This window comes from Daldinia vernicosa (assembly GCF_022497035.1).
Source record: "Daldinia vernicosa strain CBS 139.73 unplaced genomic scaffold F5Y00scaffold_10, whole genome shotgun sequence".
In the NCBI taxonomy this organism is placed as follows: Eukaryota; Fungi; Ascomycota; class Sordariomycetes; order Xylariales; family Hypoxylaceae; genus Daldinia; species Daldinia vernicosa.
In genome coordinates, this window is record NW_025953926.1 from 535,478 (window position 1) to 558,622 (window position 23,145).

At 46.6% G+C, this 23,145-nt stretch overlaps 6 protein-coding genes across 6 annotated transcripts; 4 read left to right on the forward strand and 2 right to left on the reverse strand.

The window, feature by feature from the left end:
* Positions 1-599: 599 nt before the first annotated feature.
* F5Y00DRAFT_12222 (uncharacterized protein) lies at positions 600-3,021 on the reverse strand. The gene is made up of 4 exons (XM_048004068.1): positions 2,630-3,021; positions 2,387-2,546; positions 1,706-2,205; positions 600-1,649 (listed from the first exon to the last, which is right to left on the reverse strand). The coding sequence occupies exons 1-4, from the start codon at positions 2,793-2,795 to the stop codon at positions 949-951; spliced, it is 1,527 nt and encodes a 508-aa protein (XP_047867472.1). The 5' UTR covers positions 2,796-3,021; the 3' UTR covers positions 600-948.
* Positions 3,022-6,357: 3,336 nt separating this feature from the next.
* On the forward strand, positions 6,358-9,423 carry F5Y00DRAFT_230054 (uncharacterized protein). The gene is made up of 2 exons (XM_048006851.1): positions 6,358-9,131; positions 9,206-9,423. The coding sequence occupies exons 1-2, from the start codon at positions 6,525-6,527 to the stop codon at positions 9,305-9,307; spliced, it is 2,709 nt and encodes a 902-aa protein (XP_047867473.1). The 5' UTR covers positions 6,358-6,524; the 3' UTR covers positions 9,308-9,423.
* Positions 9,424-11,146: 1,723 nt separating this feature from the next.
* Positions 11,147-13,186, forward strand: F5Y00DRAFT_251720 (general substrate transporter; the record flags this gene model as incomplete). The annotated part of the gene is made up of 4 exons (XM_048009852.1): positions 11,147-11,234; positions 11,289-12,085; positions 12,248-12,560; positions 12,714-13,186. 4 exons carry the CDS (start codon positions 11,147-11,149, stop codon positions 13,184-13,186), a joined length of 1,671 nt encoding a protein of 556 aa, XP_047867474.1.
* A 5,301-nt stretch (positions 13,187-18,487) lies between these two features.
* Positions 18,488-19,443, forward strand: F5Y00DRAFT_230059 (uncharacterized protein). Its single transcript, XM_048006852.1, has 2 exons — positions 18,488-19,058; positions 19,145-19,443. The coding sequence occupies exons 1-2, from the start codon at positions 18,705-18,707 to the stop codon at positions 19,202-19,204; spliced, it is 414 nt and encodes a 137-aa protein (XP_047867475.1). The 5' UTR covers positions 18,488-18,704; the 3' UTR covers positions 19,205-19,443.
* On the reverse strand, positions 19,444-20,689 carry F5Y00DRAFT_230061 (ubiquitin-conjugating enzyme/RWD-like protein). Its single transcript, XM_048006853.1, has 2 exons — positions 20,156-20,689; positions 19,444-20,093 (listed from the first exon to the last, which is right to left on the reverse strand). Exons 1-2 carry the CDS (start codon positions 20,400-20,402, stop codon positions 19,840-19,842), a joined length of 501 nt encoding a protein of 166 aa, XP_047867476.1. The 5' UTR covers positions 20,403-20,689; the 3' UTR covers positions 19,444-19,839.
* A 142-nt stretch (positions 20,690-20,831) lies between these two features.
* Positions 20,832-22,888, forward strand: F5Y00DRAFT_230062 (uncharacterized protein). The gene has a single exon (XM_048006854.1). It carries the CDS (start codon positions 20,899-20,901, stop codon positions 22,807-22,809), a length of 1,911 nt encoding a protein of 636 aa, XP_047867477.1. The 5' UTR covers positions 20,832-20,898; the 3' UTR covers positions 22,810-22,888.
* The last annotated feature ends 257 nt before the right edge of the window (positions 22,889-23,145 follow it).

The window sequence follows — 23,145 nt, forward strand, 5'->3', positions numbered from 1 at the left end:
CGACATAGAATAAATCAAAACAACACAAATCAAAATCCTCATGCCCAACCCTAAACACTTACAAGCCATACAATACCCAAGTAATCTCAGCATGCGTCATCTCGAGTCCCAAATCTACTGCTGGAATGCGTTGCTATCAGCACCAGGCGCGTTGCGTGGGCCCGTAGAGAGCAAGTCGCATTCCAAGCGAGCCCATCCCTGGCCAACGAGACAAAGGCATTTGGCCGTGGGCGGGAAGAATAACCGCTCATAACGCATGCATTCTACAGCTAATTACGGTCGAATTTAAGATTAAGACAGACTGCAATTGGTTTCGTCTTACTGCCAGACCTAGAATAGCTACATAGGCAAGCTACTTAAACAAGTTAAACTCAAGTTACAGGAATTGCCAAAATAGTGCAATAGAAACCACGACACATTGTCGAGAACACGACGGACGAATTACTCAAAAACACAGGCGGTAGACTGATTTATTTCATTGTCTTGAGATGGCTCATCGATGGGTATAAAACTCAAGGCTAAGGGACATTGAAAAGATCTCTTGCCAGAAGAGATGCATCCCGAAAATGCAACGAGTACCTTCAATACGCCAGCTTGTATGCTTCAAATCAGACCATTTAGACCCACTGCCCCTACAGTCGGGTCACTGAACGCCGAAATATGAACCCCATATGCAATATCACTTTTCAGTCAGGCATCAAGTATGCATCGGGTGGTGAAATTTAATGCAATCGTATTTGCGTTAATGCCTTCCGTTCTAACTCATCGCATATGTGCTGCTTTTCCACAAGGAGCCTCCACAACGTGTTTTCTTTTTAAAAAAAAAGTCTCTGGGTGAAATCGGATCAGACCCTGAAACATGATGCAAAAATTCATCGCCGGTCCATATTGGCGAGCAAGTATTTCCACCGAAACGAATATAAAAGAACGCGTAGCTTTGTTGATCCTTTAAGTCCTCCGAGCATGGTGTCCGTGCTGCAATGCATGTCTACCATAGAATCTTCGTGGCTTTACCGCGGGCGGCTCGACTGTTACAGTCGTGACGGACTCCTCCGTTACATATACAACGGGCTCCTTCCAGATTACAACTTCAACCTGGGAACCGCGCGTAATGGTCTGCGTGCTGACCACTTCGTACGAGACGCCAGGGTCTGAAGTAACTGCTGGGGCAGGAGTAGTCGTTGGTGGCACTGCAAGGGCACCGAAATTCTGAGATACCGGAACCGATTGGACAGGGGCAATTGAGCTTGTGCTTGCCGGAGATGCACTAGACGATGTAACAGCTGGGATGCTAGAGGACGTAGCGGACGACGAGGCACCACCACCGAATAACCCGCCAAGTATGCTGGTGGCGGCGGAAATGATAGGGTTAGCATCGCCGGTACCAGGGGTGGCAGACTGTGGACCGGCCTGAATCTGGACATTACCAGGGAGGCTTGTAAGGTTGCTAGCAGAACCATCTTCCAGGGCTAGTATCGACGGAACATCGAATTTACAAGAATTTTGTTCATCGTCAGTCTGGAGAGGCCCGTTGTTAACAAAGAGATCGCAGTCCCGAATGTTGCCGGATGCGTTCGTGCAGGTGTCAACAGCTTCCTGCAAGAAGTCAACGTCCCAGCCAGTCATAAAATCGCCATGATAGCCAAATCCTTCCAAACATGTTAGTATTATATTATTTATACAAGCTCCGAGTATGTCTGCTTACCAGTTGGGTCACCATTGGAAACGACAAATTCTCCTGTGCGGCCCTTGAATTGTTTGTTGCCGGTATCCCAGATAGTCTCGTAGAATAGAGTAACTAATCGCTTCGGATGGGTGTCGGGGCAGTCACCATTTCCAACCAAGTTGGGATACGCCATATGGCTCTTGTGGTCCGTAGCTGTGATACTACCGTTCCAGCATGATGGGAACATCAATTCGATGCGGAGGCCATCAGGGCAGTTTGCGTCGAGCCAATCCTTGTCAGGCAAGAAATGACGTTGCAGCGAACCTTCGGCCGCCTTCTGGTAGTTCATGCAGTTGTACCCGATTGCACGTTGCTCGAGGTCGCTCTGGCTGGTTTGCTTGAGAGCAGCCCAATCAGACTGAGGAGGGTCAGGCGACAGTGGATCACCGACAGTATAGTCTCGTCGATAGTTGCTTCCAGCGATCATCTGGAATCCGGCTGGGAATGCCGTAACGTTATCTCCTCGCAGAAGATAGTATCTATTTTTCATATTAGCTTCGACATCAGGCACTCGGCATTACGCGAAAGGGATAACCAATAAAGGGGTTAGTTGATAGGCGATCTCCTAGATAATGCATCAAAAAGGTATGGAATAATCCAACCTAAATACCCAGGTTTTGCAGCAGTAGGTAGAACGAGGAAGCAATCATTAGGACTTACGCAAGCATCCCTCCAACCTGAGGAACGATCTCAAATGTGTTGGTCTCGTTGTCTTGGAAGTAGAGCGCAGGGGTCCAATATGCCGACTTGTCTTGCTTCACGGCACACGAGCTGCAGTTCGCCTGAATAAGATCATCGTAAGTAGCGCTGAGCCCAAAACCTATAGGAGTTGGTCAATAGACATCCCTCATATCCAACATGCAAGACAGATAGGCAGGCGCATTAGCAAATATAGGAACATACCAGAAGAGCCGTGGGCGGTATGGATATGAGAAGATAGCACACCAGCATCCATAATCGGATCAATACGAGCTAGACCTGTGCGGCCATGGCACTCCATGCGCCAAAAAGCTGACACATCTCCGAAGGTGCTCAGGAGGAAGAAGGCGGAGAAAACTTTGGACGCCATTTTGCGATCGTTAGATTCAACTCGAAGCACAATGTTCGCCGATTTGATCAAAAAGTTTTGCGCGGAGTCGTTATCTGACTAAGGGTTGTTGGTTTATTTTTTTTTTTTCGGTTTGCAAGAAAAAGTGTAGCCGGCTCACAATCTCGTTGCTTTGTGTAGTGGTTTGCTGGTCGCTAGGCACCGAAGCGCAAACGGTCAGATGAATTTAAGTTCAGTAGTTCGGCCGTGAACTGCTTGGATGGTTCGGTTTCAACACTCAGTTACTGCCAATACGGATAATTCACTGACGGGAGCCGAGGAACTGGCGCCCTTTGCTGCAGTATACTGAATTCCCGAATGGCACACCCAAGGCCGCCGATACTATCGCCAATTCCTTCCGCCTCGGTTTCCCCAATTCCCTATTTCTGCCAAATACACACTTGCTATCCAGAGCAATCAGAACTTTGACCCTCTTAATCGGTAAGTATCTGGTTGGCCTGTGCGTAACCTAAGTCAAGTGGCGTGAAATGAATATGAGGGTTGATATCGAGTAATCCAGATGCAGGGAACGACGGTTTCCGAAGTTGACTACCTAAATGCCTTTTTTCGCATCCAAATTCAGGGCTGCGCGATGCCAAACGGAACAAATATTTGCTTGATTTCTCAGAGTCGAAATGAATGCGATCAACAAGAAGAAAAGAGTGATGATGCCAATAATCTAGATGAAAATCTAGACTACTGTGAATATTGGTAAAGAGCGTGGGTTGACGTTGACCGTCGGGAGTTGTAATGAACGAAATGCTTTGGTGGTGATGAGGGTGAAGTCCCAAGAGGAGCAGAACGAAAGACGAAAAGAAGGGCGGCGAAGGCAGAGGGGATATTGAAAATAGCGACGCGTAGAAAGGGCAAAGGGTAAAGGAGCAGGAGGGTAGGTGGGGATTGGCGCATAAGGAGGTATTGGGCATCGTGAGACAGTACGGGGTAGGTACTATCCTGTACATAGATACATCCAAAAAGGGAAATAGAGAGGCCAGTCGCAACTTACCATTAGGTACCTTACGCACCTCCTTTTACTTAGGAAGTACTTATGCACGTAAGCATTGCACGTAAGCATTTCTACACATATCAGATCACAACCGCTTGTACAATCACATATGCGCACAGCTATTGGTATCTATGTTGCCTATGTTGCACCTATTTCGTATACAGTAGCATCATATTCGTCCTGCGCATTTCCCAAAAGCCGCTGAAAGCTGACTTGATAACGTCCTCGTGGTTGCGCGTCCTCGTGGTTGCGCAAAGAAGGGTTTTCTTGCTGATCTTGGCAAAAATGACAAGCTCGGTTCCAGGAAACCCTGTAGGATCGTCATTCCTACCTAAAAAGATTAAGCAGCTTTACCAGAGAAGCTAGATTGCCTAGGCTGCTAGGCCAGATCGCGAGGCGCACACTACTGATTGCTATGTCATCAAGGGGCTCTTTCCTAATAACGCTCATTGGCCGGAGATATTCAGGGACAAGAGCGAAGGGGTGGCACCCTAGCTTGTCCCACGCAGGTACAGATCCCGTTTCTCCAATTTCCCAAGCGACAGCGCAAGATGCGGTTGCAGCCGAACGATGTACCCACGTACCTAATATATAGAATCACCTAAGGCACTTACACATAAAGAAACTACATCGTAAAGAACGGCGCAGCCAGATGGATTTTACTCAAAAATAACTGCACCTCGTAAAACATCTCTCTTTTCTCTTCTCAGGTGTAACTCTAATCGATAATAGAATGGTCCCTGGGTCCGTAGTTCTTTACCGAGTGTTTGCTTGCTTGGGCATCGCTATCGGGTGCACGAGGGGTCTGCACGAAGCCATCCACAGTCCTCCATAATGGGCGGTCTGCCAAATCACCGGCGTCTGGTCTCCCCGGCAGCTAGTGTATGTAGTAAGATTATTAGGAAATCTCTCATTACGTATTTACAGTATTAAAAATCCTTTAACGCGTGTGCTTGCTTGATAGTGGATGCGGTGTGCGCATTAATCGCTCATCCAAGCTTCATGATCTATCCACATTCTGATATAATTAAATTTACTGATTGAGCTGGCCTCTTGGTATTGCTTGCTTCTAATCTCATGGCTGGAACCTCATATGAAATAGTAAATGCATCTGCAAACTCCATACAAGTAGTTGAACACAAGGTGATTATGGTGTGCTGAATATGATTCATTTCCACAACCTCTTGCACAAGTACTGCAGAAATTAGCTAGTTAAGTACGACTTACACTACTACAATAGATGCCTTTTGATTTCGTTGCACCTTTTTGTGATTCTTCACCGGGTGGGTATATACCAATAACAATGACCACGTACCTGCTCTGTACCTAGAGCCAAATCAAGGTAGGAGCACAGAGGGGAACATCCAGGTTCCTGAAACAAGTTTCAGCCCCTAGTATATAAGGTTAGCCAATCAAAGCGAATATTTGATCTAATGATTACTCGGTTGGGAATGTAGATTAGGACCATGGTTAAAAAATTCCTTAGTTGAAGCTAGAATTATTAGTACAAGCCAAGAGTATATTCTTCATTTTATTGATTTCACTAATACGGAACTACGTTCAGGTACTTATGAAATACATGTAAGAACAATCACAAAATTCAAGTTGAATTCTAATTGGTGTAAGCAAGGTTTGGCGGGTAAAGTCGCACAAGATATCCTTTCATATCGCTGAATTGTAGCACTGATGATACTTTCCCCAGGCTACCAGGTCACGGACGAAAAAAAAAAATGACGAAATGATCTACCCGCTGGAATTTCTTTAAGCACAAGGCGCATGCTATCATTGGCCCCTCTTCGCAAACGCTATTCAGCTCATCACAATTAAAGCTGAAGAAGGGTATGGAACCAGCATCATGCCCACTTCCACATAGATATACCTAACTTATCATTATCATAAAATCTTATCATCACACCTTAGGAGATTCCTTCTCTCTCTAAATCCTGTTAAATAAACACCATCTATCTGTAGGTACGAGGGGATTATGTCTACGATCCTCTCAGTGCTGGTTGTTAATCCGTTCGTCGACAACATGTGTACCTAGGTACATAATTCTTCACCTAAATGAGGTGACACATGCAGGTGCCCCTTCATGATTTTACTTGCCACATGGCTTGCGTATGCATCCTGCTCGCTTCTACCGCGAAACCCTTCAATTTAGGGGTATTTCTCCTATACTGAATTTGGCTCTTATGCGGAAAAGGAGGATCGACACCAAATCCTAAGCTACCTAAGTATGGAATAGTTAAAATGCGATATTATTGGATTAATATCACTAACCTAAAGGTTCTTGGATAGCGTCAATAATTTACAGAGTTGCAATAATACGTACCTTATAAGAGTCATGATTTTATAGAAAATCAAGATTCCACTATAAAATTTACACATCATGCATATGCAAATGGGTAAGGTGACCTAGATAAGGGAAGGGACTGGAATTTAAGAAAGAGGTTTACATAGGTACCGATAGGTACCTACGATATCGATTATGTAATGTGATAGATAACAAGCCACAATTCTTGATCCACCACCTCCCAAGCACCAGCCACGTTTTAACCAAACCATTGACATTGGAACAATTCGAATTGCGACAGCTGATGCAGATAGTTCCTATGAACATCGTGACCGTTAGAGGCGCAACCTAATCTCAACCTAATCATGCGGTGTTTTTGATGTAACGCTATTTCCATTCCTTCTGCGCGACCATGGACGATCTCTCCGGCCTTAATTGGTCTTCGACCAACCCGAGCAAAGAGGCCAACAAGCCTCCCCCTATGAACCCACCTTCGTTCTATTCCACTCTACGCCCGACGCCATCCCCTCAGCTCTCTGGCCGAACCACTCCGCTTTCTACCCAAGGCTCCGGCTTCAATGCCCCGAAACCACAAGCCGGTAAACCGGCGACCGATAGCTTCAGCGGCCTCGTGAGCTTTGGGGGCGCCAAGAGCAACGCCAACCTAAGCCTCCGAGAACGGCAAGAACAACTAGAAGCTCAAAGGCGTCAGAAAGAAGAGGAGGACAGACGAAAACTACAATCACAGTATGGAGGCGGCCAATTTTGGGACAACATTGGACAGGGCTCTACGCCTGCGTCCCGAACTATTTCCCCAGCTATCCCATCAGCATCAGTCGGTAGCGGGATAGGGGGTCAAAATGGACAAAATAAAGATGATGACGACGACCTCTTTGCCGCATTCAATAGAGATACAAAAGTTGACAATGCTAGTCACTTTCCTCCTCCCGAGCAGCAATTATCCGGGAAGAATACTCCAGCCAATACCGCTCAGATAGACTTAACCAACGCTAGCGCATGGAATAAGCCTACGGCTTCAGGTGGAGGTGAACTTGGTGATGACGATGACCCCTTCGGCTTGAACCAGATGAAGAAACAACCACAGCAACAGCTACTAGTTAATGATGACGAAGATGATGATTTCCTGGGAGATCTTGGGAAGCCTGTTGAGGAGGTACGGCGCAAAAACCAAACTGCTCAACCAAAGCCAGAACCAGGTCGACCCATCGAAGTCTCAGACTCGGACTCCGAACCCGAAATGCCTCCAAGGGGAGCCAGCTCTGATCCGTTTGACAAGGCGGTTGCAGAATTGGTTGATATGGGATTCACAGCCGAGAACGCAAGGCGAGGTTTAACGGAAAGCGGGGCAGGCTTGAATGTTCAAGCAGCTGTTGGGTGGCTTCTAGACGATGCACATAGGCAAGCTCGTAATAAACAGTCTCCTGCAGAACCCGCCCCCGAACGAGCTAGGAGGGACGATAACCGTTCTAGAAATCATGGCAATCCCGCGTGGATGAGTGGAGATCACACAGGTGATCCTCCTTCACGGAGAGACAATAGGTCGCCTGTTTCTGGGGATGACTTCTCAAAAAGGGCCGCGGCAGTAGGATCCAGTTTCTTCAAAACGGCTAATTCCCTTTGGAAGAGTGGACAGAAGCAGGTCCAAAAGGCAGTTGCTGATTTCCAGCAAGAGGGTGGCGATCCCAGCCAACCAAAATGGATGCGTTCAGCCCATGCAGATCAGTCACATGCAGGGAAGCGTGAGTCTCAAAATACCACGGACGAAGCTCTAATGCTGGAATCCGGTGCACGGCCAGAGAGACACTCGTCCAGGCCTACTCAAAGTCGGCATAGTGAACCGAGAGACCAATACCCGGCCTTACCCACTCGACCGCGCACGCATTCCCCAGGGGTACCTAAATGGCAACAAGCAGCACCGCCAAGTTCCCGGGATCCCCGGGTGCGCTTAAACAAGCAAGATATTGAGGAGCAAAGCGCACAGGCGTATGTCAGTCCTGCAAGGAGAAAAAAGACAGCACCTCAGCCCGCACCGCCATCTGAATCTGAACCGAGCCTACTATTTGATCAGTCTTCGCAATCTCAACCCCGGCGCGCCGCTCAGTCATCAACCCCCTCAGCTAAACCACCTACACGAGCCCCTTCAAAGCCCATCACTCCACGGCCAGCCCCGCCCACTCGAAATATCCCCACTATCTCTCCATCAACTTTAGAAGCTTCTACACGGCACCGTCTCGAAGGAACAGCCCATTTCAAACGGGGTGATTACGACGCTGCGCACACAAGTTACACAAATTCGCTCGCCGGCATACCACAGTCACATCCCATTTGCATTGTCCTGCTTACTAATCGCGCACTCACTGCACTGAAAACCGGGAGTCCCAAACAGGCTGTTGGCGATGCGGACGCTGCGATCGGCATTATAGGGCCCTCTCACGGCGAAGGCGAGAAGGTCGCATTGCCTGATGGCGAAACACGCGAAATGAAAGATCTGTACGGTAAAGCGCTCAGCCGAAAAGCTGAGGCTCTTGAGCAAATGGAGAAGTGGTCGGATGCTGGGAATGTTTGGCAACAATGCGTCGAGGCGGGCGTTGGTGGTGCAAACGCGATTGCTGGCCGACAACGCTGTCAGAAAGCGCTTGCTCCCAAACCTAAGCCAACCCCGAAGCCGGCACAGGTGGTTAAGCCTCGACCGAAACCCTCCGCCGTATCAGACCTCAATCCACAAAGAAGCTCGGAAGCTGTACAACGCCTGAGGCAGGCTAATAAGGCAGCTGAGGCAGCTGATGATGAGAAATTTGCGCTTAGCGAGAAAGTTGATGCGAAGATCGCTTCATGGCGCGATGGGAAAAGGGATAATCTACGGGCCCTTCTCGGAAGTCTTGACCAGGTGCTATGGGAGAACAGTGGGTGGAAGAAGGTCGGCTTACATGAGTTAGTAGTTGCGAACAAGGTCAAGATACACTACATGAAAGCCATTGCTAAGTGCCATCCTGATAAGGTGAGTTGTTTATTTCTTCAAAATAACTATTTACATTCATACCGTATCTTTAATGCTAACAAGCGTTTGTATAGCTACCTCAAGACGCAAGCACGGAGGTAAGACTTATTGCCGCCACGGTATTTGCCACCCTAAATGAAAGTTGGGATAAGTTCAAAGCGGAGAACGGGCTATAAGTTCAATAGCATCACGATGCGAGGATATACCAAATCCAAAAGCGTTAATAGTGTAGATAGAAATGAGACCATGATCACAAATATATTACGGCACAGCGATGGCCAATGAGTACCAATTTCTAATATTCATTTCCAGTTACCCCGGATCCGAACAGCGATCATCGAGTTAGGTAGCTGCTCTGCCGTCAGAAAACCATCAGTCACATTATCAACCCCGGATATCCTAATCCTAGCGTTCTGTTAGCTCCGTGCCTACCTACCTAAGCTAGGTTACCCGGGTCCGGATGTTGGGGTCCCGACCTTGTCACATATTGTCGGAACTTGTTCGCTCTTTCGTCATCCCAAAAAGCCAAGAATACCAAAAATGAAAATAACCTCAAGGTTGGTTGCATCCTTATGAAAATTCCTCTTCATGTTTTTGGTAAAGATGAGATATTACTTGGTGGAAAGGAACCGTTATCACCGATATAAGACCGATAACGAGTCAAACATCCCAGCCCGGATCGACGTCATCCTCTCACAACCTAAGTAGCTGTGGTACAGGGTTGTCTCTTTTCTTCGCGAAAGTTGATCTTGCACTTTACGTCAAAAATTTCCGCTTTCTGCTTGATATCCTTGGTTATACATAGATTTATAGTGGTATGGGCATCCAATGCGACGAGTGCGGCTTCGGTTTACCGAGTTAGGAAATCCGACGATGAACAATGTCTCTAGCGTCGCCGCCAAAAGCGTTGGTCGCATGCTAACGTTACCATTAGCCTTTTTTCCCGAAGTCGTCAGCTAGGTAGGCATGTTTGGGCCTCTTTGCGGGGGACCCCTTTTGGAATGGGGTTATTATGGGTTATATGATTTTCTGGGGTTGGGCCCCTAAAGACATTTCCCCTCAAAAATAAGTTTACCTTTGCTTGAACCGATTAGGTACCGTACGAGATGTTGCGATCTGACCTGCATATAGTGGCGGCCGTGCTTGCATCGAATTATCCAAACCCAATTTTTCTGTCGGGACCTCCGCTTTGACTAACACCTCGCCAAGTACCTAACATAGCTATCCAAAGTATACTACCTAACTATACCATCATTATAGCATACCTGTTAAAGAAACTACCCCAAAAAGAACTTTTCCCCAATTGCCCAAGCAATTTTGAAAACCTCCAAACCTTCCAATCAGGACCTCCACAATTCCTCCACATTCCACATTAACGCACCGCCACTTAAAGCACGAGGCCAAGGGCGCTATTCCGTTCACGTAGATCCCGACTTGTTTAGAGCCCCACTAAAGCGCCATGAGTCTCCATTTAACTTCCTACCAATTCCGTACTTGGGGTGCATCGTTGGTTTGGAGACCCCGGTTCCACCCCCGGCTTTCTGCGTTCGTGGGTTGGTTGGGGTTGGCGGTTGACATGATGGAAAAGTTTCCAAGGTTGTCGTGTGTAGCGGTCTATGTCTTTTAACCGTCTGACCTACCGCCGAGTATATATATATTATCTGTTGTCAGCCTGCCTCAAATCATGAATTTGCTTTTCTAATTGTCTTTGTTGGTTATTTGTTGGTTATACTTACCTACCTATGCTCCCATTGTTGCTTAGTCCTCAGGCGGATTCTTACGAGCATTGACTATAGCCGAACATCTTTAGTCCCGCAGCTTGATCGACATTGACGTGGGACCAATATAAATAGAAAGTCATCGGCGCACAGATCTACATCGCGCGAGTGATCTTGGGCCTCATATCCCTCCAGTTTCTACGCCGAGGAACCCTTACTATACAAACTATTGGGTCATCTCGGCTGAGTCTAATCTCACCTACCACCTCGAAGCTAGCTATATTTGACACATTCATCATGGGGAAATATTTCGGCCTTCGAGGCAACTGGCTCAACTATGCCATAGGCATAATTGCAGGATGTGATTTCCTACTTTTTGGATATGGTAGATATCTCCATCCCATATAAGCGCGACTTAAATAGCCTAACAATGTCTTAGATCAGGGTGTTATGGGCGGTATTCTCACAATGCATCAATTTCTTGAGGCTTTCCCGGATATAAATCCAGACGCCGCGGGTATAGATGCGATGGAACAATCAAAGCGAGCCTCAACCCAGGGTATCGCTGTTGCAGCATACAACCTGGGGTGCTTTGTCGGCGCGGTCGCTACTATTTTTATCTCCAACCCCCTCGGTCGAAGAAAGATGATTATTCTCGGTACTTCAATCATGGTCATCGGCGCTATTCTACAGACCAGTGCTACGACGCTCCCTCACTTCATCATCGGCCGTGTAATCACCGGACTCGGAAACGGAGGTAATACATCAACTGTTCCTACTTGGCAATCGGAGACGTCTCGCGCCCACAAGCGAGGCAAGCTGGTCATGATAGAAGGCGCTTTAATTACATGTGGTATTATGGTTAGCTACTGGATTGATCTCGGTTTCAGTTTCATCGATAGTAGTGTCGCTTGGAGATTTCCGCTCGCCTTCCAAATCGTATTCTGCTTGTTTATCCTAGCCTTCATCTGGAACTTGCCCGAGTCCCCGAGATGGCTCATCCTAAAGAACCACGAAGACGAAGCCCGAGAAGTCCTTGCTGCATTAGGAGACACCACGGTCGACTCCGTAGAAGTGCAAAACGAGTTTACTGCTATCAAGGACACTGTCCTCGAGATGTCTAAAGGCAGCTTCAGCGACCTTTTTACTATGGACAAGGACAGGAACTTGCATCGCACCTTGCTTGCTTTCGTCAACCAAATGTTCCAACAAATCTCAGGTATTAATTTAATCACGGTATGTATAAAAACGCCCCGTGTTGTTACTTTCATCCCCCACCTCCTGGAATAGGTTTCAAGTATACAGTAGCTAACGCCTAGCAGTAAGTTTCGATTACCCTATCAATTCGACTCACTCGGAAAAGAGCAGTAAAATCCCCAGGGTTGTAAGGTTATAAAGCTAACATGGGATGTTTTCGTCAGTTATTATGCACCAGTAATTTACCACGGACTTGGTTTGAACGACTTTATGGCTCGACTACTCGCGGCGATCAACGGTACAGAATACTTCCTTGCTTCGTGGCCTGCTGTGTTCCTTGTTGAAAAGGTCGGACGTAGAAAGCTCATGCTCTTCGGTGCCGCCGGCCAAGCTATCAGTATGGCTATTTTAGCTGGTGTAAATTCTTTACCCGATAACAAAGCAGCTCAGGGCGTTGCCATCGCCTTTCTGTTCGTTTTCAACACATTTTTCGCTATTGGCTGGCTCGGAATGAGTAAGTACATTTTACTTCCCACATGTTGTCTCGCGGATCTTGTAAAACACTCTAGCCTTATTCTGGGGTGTTAAGAACCTATGGTGTATTCCTACGAACCCATACTTGCGGAAACGTTTGCTGGAATGTGACTAACTTCTCCTTTTCCTTTAGCTTGGTTATACCCCGCCGAAATCACAACACTCCGGACCCGTGCGCCCGCCAACGCGCTCTCTACTTCCTCCAACTGGATTTTCAACTTCCTCGTCGTTATGATTACACCTATAGCATTCAACAGTATTGGATACCAGACCTACATCATCTTCGCGGTGATCAACGCGTTCATGGTACCGTCGGTCTATTTCTTCTTCCCTGAGACGGCATACCGCTCACTTGAAGAAATGGATACCATCTTCCACAAGGTACACGGTGCTAAGGGCTACTTTACGGTCGTAGACGTGGCTGAAAAGGAGCCCCGCCGCTACGGCAAGAACGGCGAGCTACTTATTGCTTACGAAGAGACGGAGGAGCACAAGGCCCACGTTGAGCGCCCCGAGCACCACGAGGGCGGTGGATCTGGATCGGCCTCTCTGGCGACGGATGTTGAGAAGGCCCAGGGTGGCGCTTTCGTCGAGAACCGCGGTTAAACATATGTTATATACCCATCACGTATCGGCGTTGTTACGTCCCTTACTTTGTATTGCCTAGGTCTTACATGGCAAACTACCATAGATAGCTGGAAAGTGCTGGAGCTGGAGATTATTTCGAATTGTATTACGCTGTAGATATCCACCACATAAGAGAACCGTACAAAGCTTTGGCTCCAGAAATTTGGGATGAAATATATTTTCTTGGGACAATAATTACAATGACTCTTGACGTTTCCTGCGATTTAGATAATTTGCCTTGGTACGTGGGTGAATAAAATACGTGACTATGCCCCCATGCCTTGTGCTAGGGAAGTTATGAAATTCGACGAAAAGGGTAATCCGAAGACAAAGTAGTGAAGTATATGTATAGGGGAGTACTAGCCCCGGAGTGAAGCGAATTTGGTTGCCAGTATCCTTGACACCTAATTTAGTCTCGTGTATTCTGTACAAGAGCAGACAAAGAAATTTGCCACATAAACTTTAGGCACGGCTACTCAAGTTGGTTATTCATGTAGATCAGGTCATGACCTAGACTTGCGAGGACTTGGATCCATGTATACGTATAGTATACGAGGCATGCTCCGGGTTACCCTATTCAACTGCTTCTTGGCCTCCTGACTTGAACGGGACCCGAATAACCGAGTGTTTATAAATAGTTTGTGCATTTGCATATATAGGCACGGAGTTAAGTGTATTGGCGAAGAGGGTAGTTATTTTAAATTAAAAACCGTGGATTTAGGAGAATTCTCGTCCAGGTGTTGTCTTGGCTGTATAGCTTACTGCGCGTTACGAAAGCGGTGGGATAGGTAACCTCTATGAATTCTACACTAAGAAGCATTTAGATGGCTTGATATTGTATAGTCCGAGTGCAAGGTTTGCTAGAAAATAAGGCGGCTTAGGTATGGGACAGCGGCTTAGTTCGGAGGTCTCCTAGTCGAGGCTAGACACGACATAACCTCGTAAGGAAAATACCCTCGAGCTCTCGGACCTTGCCTTGACGATCGAAATTGAAACAACCTTCACACATATACCTACCTGTACGCCCCAACAATAATATAATGGGTTACTGGAAGTTGTCTCCACATCCAACGTCTCACTTTTCCTATAAAAATCCAAAGATTCGTTGTCGCCTAGACAGATCCCGACCCCTTCCCGAGAGACGCCTGGTCCCGTTAAACTGACAATCAACATCTTTCGAGCCAAATAACTGATACTAGGCCAGTAAGAAACTTTAACTACACCGTTTTTGATAATATACCAGGCTCATAATTCTTTTCGTACTTTCCTCCGGCGCCAGTATAGACTACCTAACCTAGGTACACATGTCAGGTTAAAGTACCCAGGTATATAATCCCATAGTCGACACAACGATTAGCTTAGGTACCTAGGTAAGGAAAGTAGGAGCTCAAAGGCAGACATGTTCGCTGTGATTTCTCATTAAGGATGTTCTCTGTAAACATACAAACCCGTTATTAGGTATTCCCGCAATCCGGTATGAGGTATTTAAGTCCCTAACTTAAGTAATTCAGTGATACCCGAAGTTCCTGATAGAATTCGCTTTCTATACTATATTAATTATATAATCATAACTCCGCCTACCTTTGGTTGCTAAGGCTCAATCTTCCAGCTGCATATGGTGGTGTACTTGTGGGTATTGGTGTATAGAGATGTACTCACCTGGAGTTGGGTAAATCATCCCGTATGAAAAATAGTTGAAATAATTGGTTGAAGGGGGATACATGAAGCTATAGATACCCAAAAATGAAAAGGGAAGTAATTTTCCCCCCCTGTGTTGAGTCTATTTTATCACAGGGGTAGAACTAGAAGGCGTGGAAACAATTTCGTGATATTTAAATCTAGCAACTGCTAGCAAGGTAATGTCAAGGTCCTACTTACCGCCTTTCTGATTTTATTTAACCTGATAGCTAGATGGATACTTACCTGGTACTTATATCCCTTGGGGTCCTACTATTTCTCAATAATGGTGCTGTACTTATAGCTCTAAATTTATGGGATCTTTGATTTTCGGTTAAATACCAAGCTACCGCATTAGATATCTATTGCCTTTCCAAGATAGATGTAATTTTTATATTTTGACTGATAACTGATACAATCTCACGAATTATAGTCGGCAAGATAGCATAGGTAACCCTTCGTAGTTTGGCGCCTCCTAATTGTGGTATCTTTATCCACTGGATGATAACAATAGCTAAAACCATCTTCAAAGACATCTAATAACTCAGTAAGGTGTTATCTTTGTCATCCTTCTCATAACTTGCTAGGATTTCGTAGTAAGACGTACTTAGGAGATACTTTGGTTATTTATGGTGGGACGAGGCATTAATGCTTGTTTGTGCTTGCTATTTGATGGAACTTTATTTTCTATTTCTTGTTTCGCATAAGGGGATCAGTATGAACTACTATTATGATTTTAGATGAAACATACAAAGAAAATGATATTTTAGTATGTATAGGCGTAGGCTTCCACAATTGGGTTTATATGTCCTTGAGAAATAACAAAATTGTTTCGATGCCTTCTAGATGTATCTTATGACAACTAGGTACCACGGATGATTTCCCTCAACTTTGAAGATGCCATATGTATGACGCATATATAATAGGTACCTAACCTAACCTAATGTACGCGGGTCTTACTTTTAGAAATTAGCTAGCAATGCAAAGCGGTGTTGCCTAGCGTTAAGGCCGTGGAGGCTTTACTACCAGCTGTAAGGCGAGTATACGCGTCTGACATCGTGATATTCCAGACGTAGGGTCAAATTAGAGGTAAGTAGAAGTGAAAGATGTGAGGAGCTGATACTGCTTTGGCTGAAGGTTGTTTAGGGGGTTTTATATATTGTACGCACTCGTGAGGCCGACGTGTTTCTCGTCGTTCGTTGCGATCCGAGTACCTATATCTAAAGTGGTTGCCCGGCAAGGAAAATGCTTTATTGACTCGCGGTTGTTATGGCCATAAGGTTGCCTGACGGACCATATAACCTCCTAATTTAGTACCTTAGGTATCTAAGTCAGGCCCGTATGTAACATAAATAGGAGCCTTGCAGCATACTACGAGGTTATTCTAGTTTTCTAGAACACCATCAACAATATCGCCTCCCGAATTCGGCCTCGCGATAATTCCATACATAAAGATACCCAATCCATCATGGCCTCTGAACCCCAACATAGCTCCCGTGCAACCCCATCAACCGAAATGGCGCGCCCCGCCAACATTCCCGCAATACAGGATGGAATTCTACTCATGAGCATCATCTACGGGCTACGAGATGACATCCGAAACATGGAGGCGCGCTTAAATACCCGCCTCGGACAGCTGGAGGATCAGCTTGCTGACGTTCATACTCATATCGATGAATGTCGCAATCAGATGAAGGTTCATATCAACGAATCGGGCATGGCAACTGCTGTTTGTATCTCAGGCGAGTAAGTACTTATAGTAACTTGCAATAGATTCAACTATTTCCCTTAACAATTAACTTATTTATTACCTACAGCACTGTTGAGTCTATTTCCCAGCAAATGAAGGATCTGGCTGTCGAACTGGCACGACTTCCGAAGAGCAAATAGTAAGACGCGATACCATAATCGATAGTTACTATACTTACATATGTGTTAGATTATCCTCGTTGCGCGTTCGGAGTTGCGGAGGAATACCTGGTACCCAGGTCCCAGGTAGCTTACGGAATGTTGCGTTGGTGCATTTTACTACTTAGATTAAGTAGCCGAGAATATCACGACCACGCCTACTGATCATCGTATATTTGGTGCCTTCGTAAGGTCTTCAGTTGTAAAACTTGTGTGATGCGCTTGTAGATGCCGCTGGGGTTTCTCCCCCTATCTTACTGAATGCCCAATAGTGATTTCATCGGGATAGAGCAATTGCATGGCTACCTAGAAGACTTCACTAAGAGCATATATGTATATGAAGTCAAATTAGGAATTTTACTCAAAGTTCATCCAAACTTTAGGAGATAGTTATATTTAGCAAAGCTCGTCATTGGATGAGCTTCTGGCATATCTCGTATATCTTCGTAGAGGACAGTTGTATACGATGCTAGTGGAAGAGGATATGAGGAGGATATGGTGTAAACAATGTCTCACCACATCTATCTGCTGCGCCACCATCGCGGATATTATGGTATGGTATATTCGAACGTACCTAGGTATATGCAAATATCCGCAGGACTTCAGCCCTATCGGCTCACATAACGATACGTTGGAATGGACCACTGAGGCTCGTTGTCAATGTCACGTTGCGTCTCCATTCGTATCGACATCCATTAAAGGAGTCTTAGAATCTGTCGGACTGATCAACTGCATAAGACTACAGCGTGAAATTCATTTCAGTCCTTGATTAATAATTAATAACATATTATCTACTATGCGCATGGAATGGTTAGTCTAAGTAATGACGACTTTTCACTGGCGAAAACTCCGGGAATAACAGAAAAATATAACCATAAAGGTGCCCAGAAGATATATTAGCTGTTGAAAAGTGGAAGCTAATGGAAGATCCGGCAGTGCTTTTAGTGAATATCCGGCGGTAGATGCAGATGCTAAAAACAGCGTCGTACCTGTCCCCTGGGCAAGCCTCATTAGCTGCCGGCTAAGCGCTTTTTAGCGCATCTCCCTAGCATAACCACGTACTAGAACACCCCACAGACGCATTAGGTAATAAAAACCCTTAACGGAACCTCATTTGCTAGTAGACACCTGACATGACGTCGAAGAGACGTGATTAAGGTTGTACATGTATGTATGTAGAAAGTATATGCCGTGTTCTTGACGGCATACGAACTAAGAAATTCCCCTAAAACTTCCCATCTGTGAGTCTTCAGCCCTTTGTGAGCCCGAACTTGAATAAAGCATCTCACCTCAGCTCTAAACCAACCGAATGACCCGGCATTGCGGCACACGCAAAGGTATGTACCTATATTAAGTATTGTACGTGTAACAGAACATCTCGTACCTAGGCCACATGGCACGCGCATAAAAGTAAGGGACCCTTCCCGCCTGGGTTTGGTTCTATTTTACGAGGCGGTGGAGGAAGCGAATTGAAGTGAACGAGCTGCGCTAAGCAAGGCGGAGCTGAGTTCCCTCCTGGCGAATACCGGCATCTTCGCTGCTCGGGCCAGCTAATTCGTGTCGATCACTTCGTATTGAAAAGCCTTCCGACTCCCGAGCAGGAATCCCGAGTGGGCGCATTATCCGCAAACAACGTGCTAGATATGTGACTAGTGATGCCATTTTTTTCTTCTGTTCTTTTCGCAAAGGGGGCGAGGGGTTGCTGTGATATATAAAATGTGAATGGTTGCCCGGCTGGTAGGTTGATATTTTGGTCTCCTAAGTAACAAGAGAATTCAAGTTCACCTGTAGTTACAAAGACTTCATATCTACAATTTATAAAGTCAAGCCGTCATAATTCCTAATTCATCCTTTTCTCTCTAACTACCCAAACAAAAACAACAACAACAACCAACCAACCCCATAATCCAAAATGGTTTCCATCAAGTCCCTCCTCGCCACTGCCCTCGCAGCCCTCCCCCTCTCATCCGCCTACATCACCAACATCGCGGCTCCCGCTTCGGCCAAAGCCGGCTCGACCGTCTCCGTGACGCTCACGGCAGCCATCTACATCCAGAACTGGGATGACTTCGGCATCGTATGGGGTCTAGCGCCCGAGGCCTGGGACTGCGGCGACATCGTCTGCGTCGGCCGGCGCGTCGCCTACACCTCTCTGTTCCCTGACAACCAGCCCCAGCCCGGCCAGTTCACCATCGACGTCCCCATCCCGGACTCCTTCACTGCTGGTGACTACAAGCTCGTTGCTGCGATCCCGTATCTCGTCGGCGTAAGTACTTTTCCCTCTCTCTCTCTCTCCTTTTGAGAATCGTGAGACTATTATGTAGTTTATACAAAGACTGACGAATTACACAGGCTTCTGGCATGACCCAGATCCAGAGCCACAGTGCCAACATCACCATCGAGGCCGCGTAAGGCAGGTAATACCTAAGCTGCCTAGGAGTTGGGAGTTGGCGTATCTTACCGTATGCTTGGAAAGTTCTCGGAAAGCTAGATGATCATGACGATTCTGCGAGGAATCAGCTACGAATTTGCATAGCATGCACACGTACATGCACAGGCGTTAAGTGTACAGAAACGATTGTAATTTTGGGACTGCATTGCGTTTTAGCCATAGCATGAATTTATTATTTTAAGTGCTGATGCGAACACGTACTTAGTGGTCCTTGAGATCCTAGTAGTAATCTTGTTTGTGTATGTAATTTATGTAAAGACACAACCCGAACACCTTCGCTATGCGTCATTATCAAAAAGGTAACAGGTCGACTGTCCTGCTATTCCGCTATCCTTGGTCGCTCCATTGTAAGAAGAATCTCTTTCGCCTTGAGGCCTATTCTTACATCCTTATCCCCTATTATCATAATCTCATGATGGAATCCGGTTCAGAGCCATGTCGTGAGTATGTCCATTCAATGGTCTACCTTATGATACCATTCTTCTGGTCGGGGTAGCGTATAGAACTCGATGGCACCGGCGACCTCTTGGATAACCTGGCGATGAGGCATTGTTTTTATAAGCTTGGTGACGGAGGGTGATGTCTTTTCTCCCCACTAGAGGCCAAGCATGTGTCGGACGCCATCTCGCACCTTCTTCTCGTACTCCGCGCGGTTCTCCCGCCACATCTTAGCCGCCTCGACGTTGGCCGGGCTCTCGTCGTTGGGCTCCGCTAGCATACTCATGACAGATATCAGGATCTTCTCCACCGACTGGATAGGACTCCATCTCTCCGACGCGTGCTCATAGTGGTTTGGGTCGTCTCCGGGCGGGTGTAGGATAGAGATGCAGACTAGGCCGCTCGGGTAGACTGTTGTTTGATCAATGTTAGAGAGGGTTTAGTTGGATTTATGCAGTAAGGGTTAGACAAACTATTGGGGTGGAAGATCTCGCCCAGAAAGGACATCTTGGGTGGTGCCAATGGGTAGTCTTTGGGGAACCTGAGTTCGGCAGGGAAGACGCCACCTTCGAAGGGTGTTCCTTCGGGGCCTTGGATTAGGGCTTCCCAATGAAGCATATCGTCCTCGCTAACTGGACCGGCCGTAATACCATCAGGAGGGTTGTTAGTTAGCATCTTATACTCTTGGAGGAGCCGGCGGTGGGCTGTCGATTGAGCCATCTTTGCGATATTTCTAACTACGGTTTTTGTATGTACGTTAAAGTCTAGGTTTTAGGTCTAGGATCAATCTTTGTTTTATGGACGTATCGTAAGGTGAAGATAACCAAGGCAGGAATGAATGAATGAATAAAACTTGAGTTCGTGAAGTCGTGAATATGCAGCTGATGTTTTCACGGGGGAAGGAATAAATGCAGTATGTACTGGAATAGTGGAATAAATGTCAGTCAACGCAGATCATTGGCGGGGTTTAACTTGAGAAAGGGAACTCGCCTTCTGTAGTACATTCCAGTACCTATTGTACAATTAAATGCCGGTCAACCTCATGTCAGGATGGTTACACTACTTAGGTAAGACAAGCCGAAGTTATTCCGATAGAAGCCGCGCTTCCATTTGGAGCTTGGTGGGAGCTTCAAAGCTTCCAACTTGAGCTTAAAATTGAAAAAGTTCCAGAACTTCTAACTTCTAATTGCGTCCACTTTCAAGGATTCGAGGCAGCATGCCTCCTCGATTTGGTTTGCAGCCTATTAGGCGCAAAAGTTCCCTTTATTTAAAGACCCAGAGCGCCGAGAGGAATTCGGTATGTTTCTTTTGCTCGTTATCGAGTCGACCTAGCGCAAATTCCGGTCGTCGTTCAAGACGAAAGTCACCAAATCCTCGCCGTCTCGCCTCGACGGTTTCCTCTAGTTCCAATCGCGTGGTCGCCAATCCCCGCAAGGAACTGGAGGATATTCTTGTCGATCTTGAAAAGCACGCTGCCAATTATGTCAACCTTCCCCGCTTGCAGTTGGCCATCAATGGTCTGCGGCAACAGCCGGGCAATGAATCCATAAGGGTAGCTGTGCTGGGTCTAACAAATGGGATCGAATCTAGCCAGACCGCAAAGCAAGTGCTGAAACTCTTACTCGCTGATCCGCTGAAGTCGGAGGAAGAATGGGAGAAAGAAGTCGATAAACACAATTTAACACAGCCCATGATCATCCGAGTTGGGGAAGATATACCCCAACAATTTGGATCTATCTCGGTCTCTACGAGGGATAGCTTGTTACACGAGATCCATGTCTCGTCTGCGACGCTCAATGGACACAATCTAGAGTTACTGCTTATGGAGGTAAATCCATCCATGTCTGCGCAAGAAATGGGAGCCCTTGGGGAATTTGAAGATTCGGCGCTTGTTCCTTCAGTCGAGATCCCTACTTCTAGTACGGGGAGACATACTCCTCTAACGACACCAGTGCACAAAGCCTTAGTTGTGGCAGATGGAATTCTTGGTCTTGCGTCGATAGTGTCGATGCCTACACGGGAAAGTAAAAATGTGATCACTACTGCGGTGAATTTGCCCGAATATAAAGCAGCAAGTGATTCTTCCTTGCCGTTTACTCTTATTGACGTTGGAACCGCAAGCGTCGGATTGGGTCTGATTCGCAAGAACCTTAATAATGCCATCGAGTTTGAACATCTCTGGTTCCAAAGCAATATTCCAAAGTTGGTCGAGTGGTTAAAGGCGGACATCATGTCTTCTTCTGACGGCACGACTAAACCACCCGTGAAGGAGCTCATAGATTCACTACTCAGGAATACGTCCGCAAGTATAGAGCAAGAACAAGCCCGCCGGATCGGCTCGTCATTATCTGCAACGCTCTCACCTACACCCCCAACGGTGTTACAAAATAGCCTTGATGATTGGGCAGAAAACGCGCACACCGAACTACAAGAACAACTTGACTTGGCATTCTCTAGCAAACGATGGCGCAAGTTAGGGTGGTGGAAACTATTCTGGCGTGTGGATGACGTGGGGATGCTCACGAATGATATTCTTAGCCAAAGGTTCTTACTAGGATCAGAGAGAAATGCCATCTTTCTTGCTGGAAGAATGAAAGAAGCGGGTATTGCCTTGGGACCTTTCCCAGATCCATCATCTGCCGAGGAAAATGGTGCTGAGTCCAATCAGTTGGATGTTGAGACGGCTACACCCGCAACGGTCCCTTGGCCGGTAAATATCCCCGCCACGCGCCGTTATCTTCAAACAGAAACCATCCCCGCCTTACAAGCACTTGCGCAAAAACTCACGCTGCAAACTCTTAGCACGTCGGGGCTCACAACTGCACTTAGCGGGCTTATTTACTTCAGTACCTTGACAACAACGCTCTACGAAGCCGGCGCGGTTGCCGCATTGGGTATCGCATGGAGCCTGAGACGCATGCAGAAGCAATGGGAAACAGCGCGGAAGTTCTGGGAAGGGGAAGTAAGAGAGGAAGGCCGCAAAGCGGTCCGAGGTGTTGAAGGTGTGATTGGCGATGCTCTGAAGCAAGGTCCTGCCCCCAAAGATAGGGTGGATGGCCAAGAGGAGTTGGCTAAAGCTAAAGGGCTGGTAGAGCGGGCTCAAGAGATATTGAGCAAGCTGAAGTGAGATATAAATCCGCTGTAAAAACATGTACATTGATTATGATACCAATAGACACAACACACCCTCGCGTATGTGCGACCAGTAACGAAAGGTTCCTCGTGCCTGTCGTTTGAAATTACTTGTAGCCCTGGTACTATAAAGTATCGCCAGATTCGTAGGGAGAGTCGCACGATACGACTAGCAAAGCTATATTTAAAGACTACCTAGAGCAAGTGAGCAAGCTTCTTAGGAGTATATTTCCTTAACTTAGGTACCCTCCTTTTTTTAATTTTCCTTCTAACCTAACCAAGAGTTCAATTCCTACAGATACAGACTCTCAAGGTGGCGTAGTAACCTACC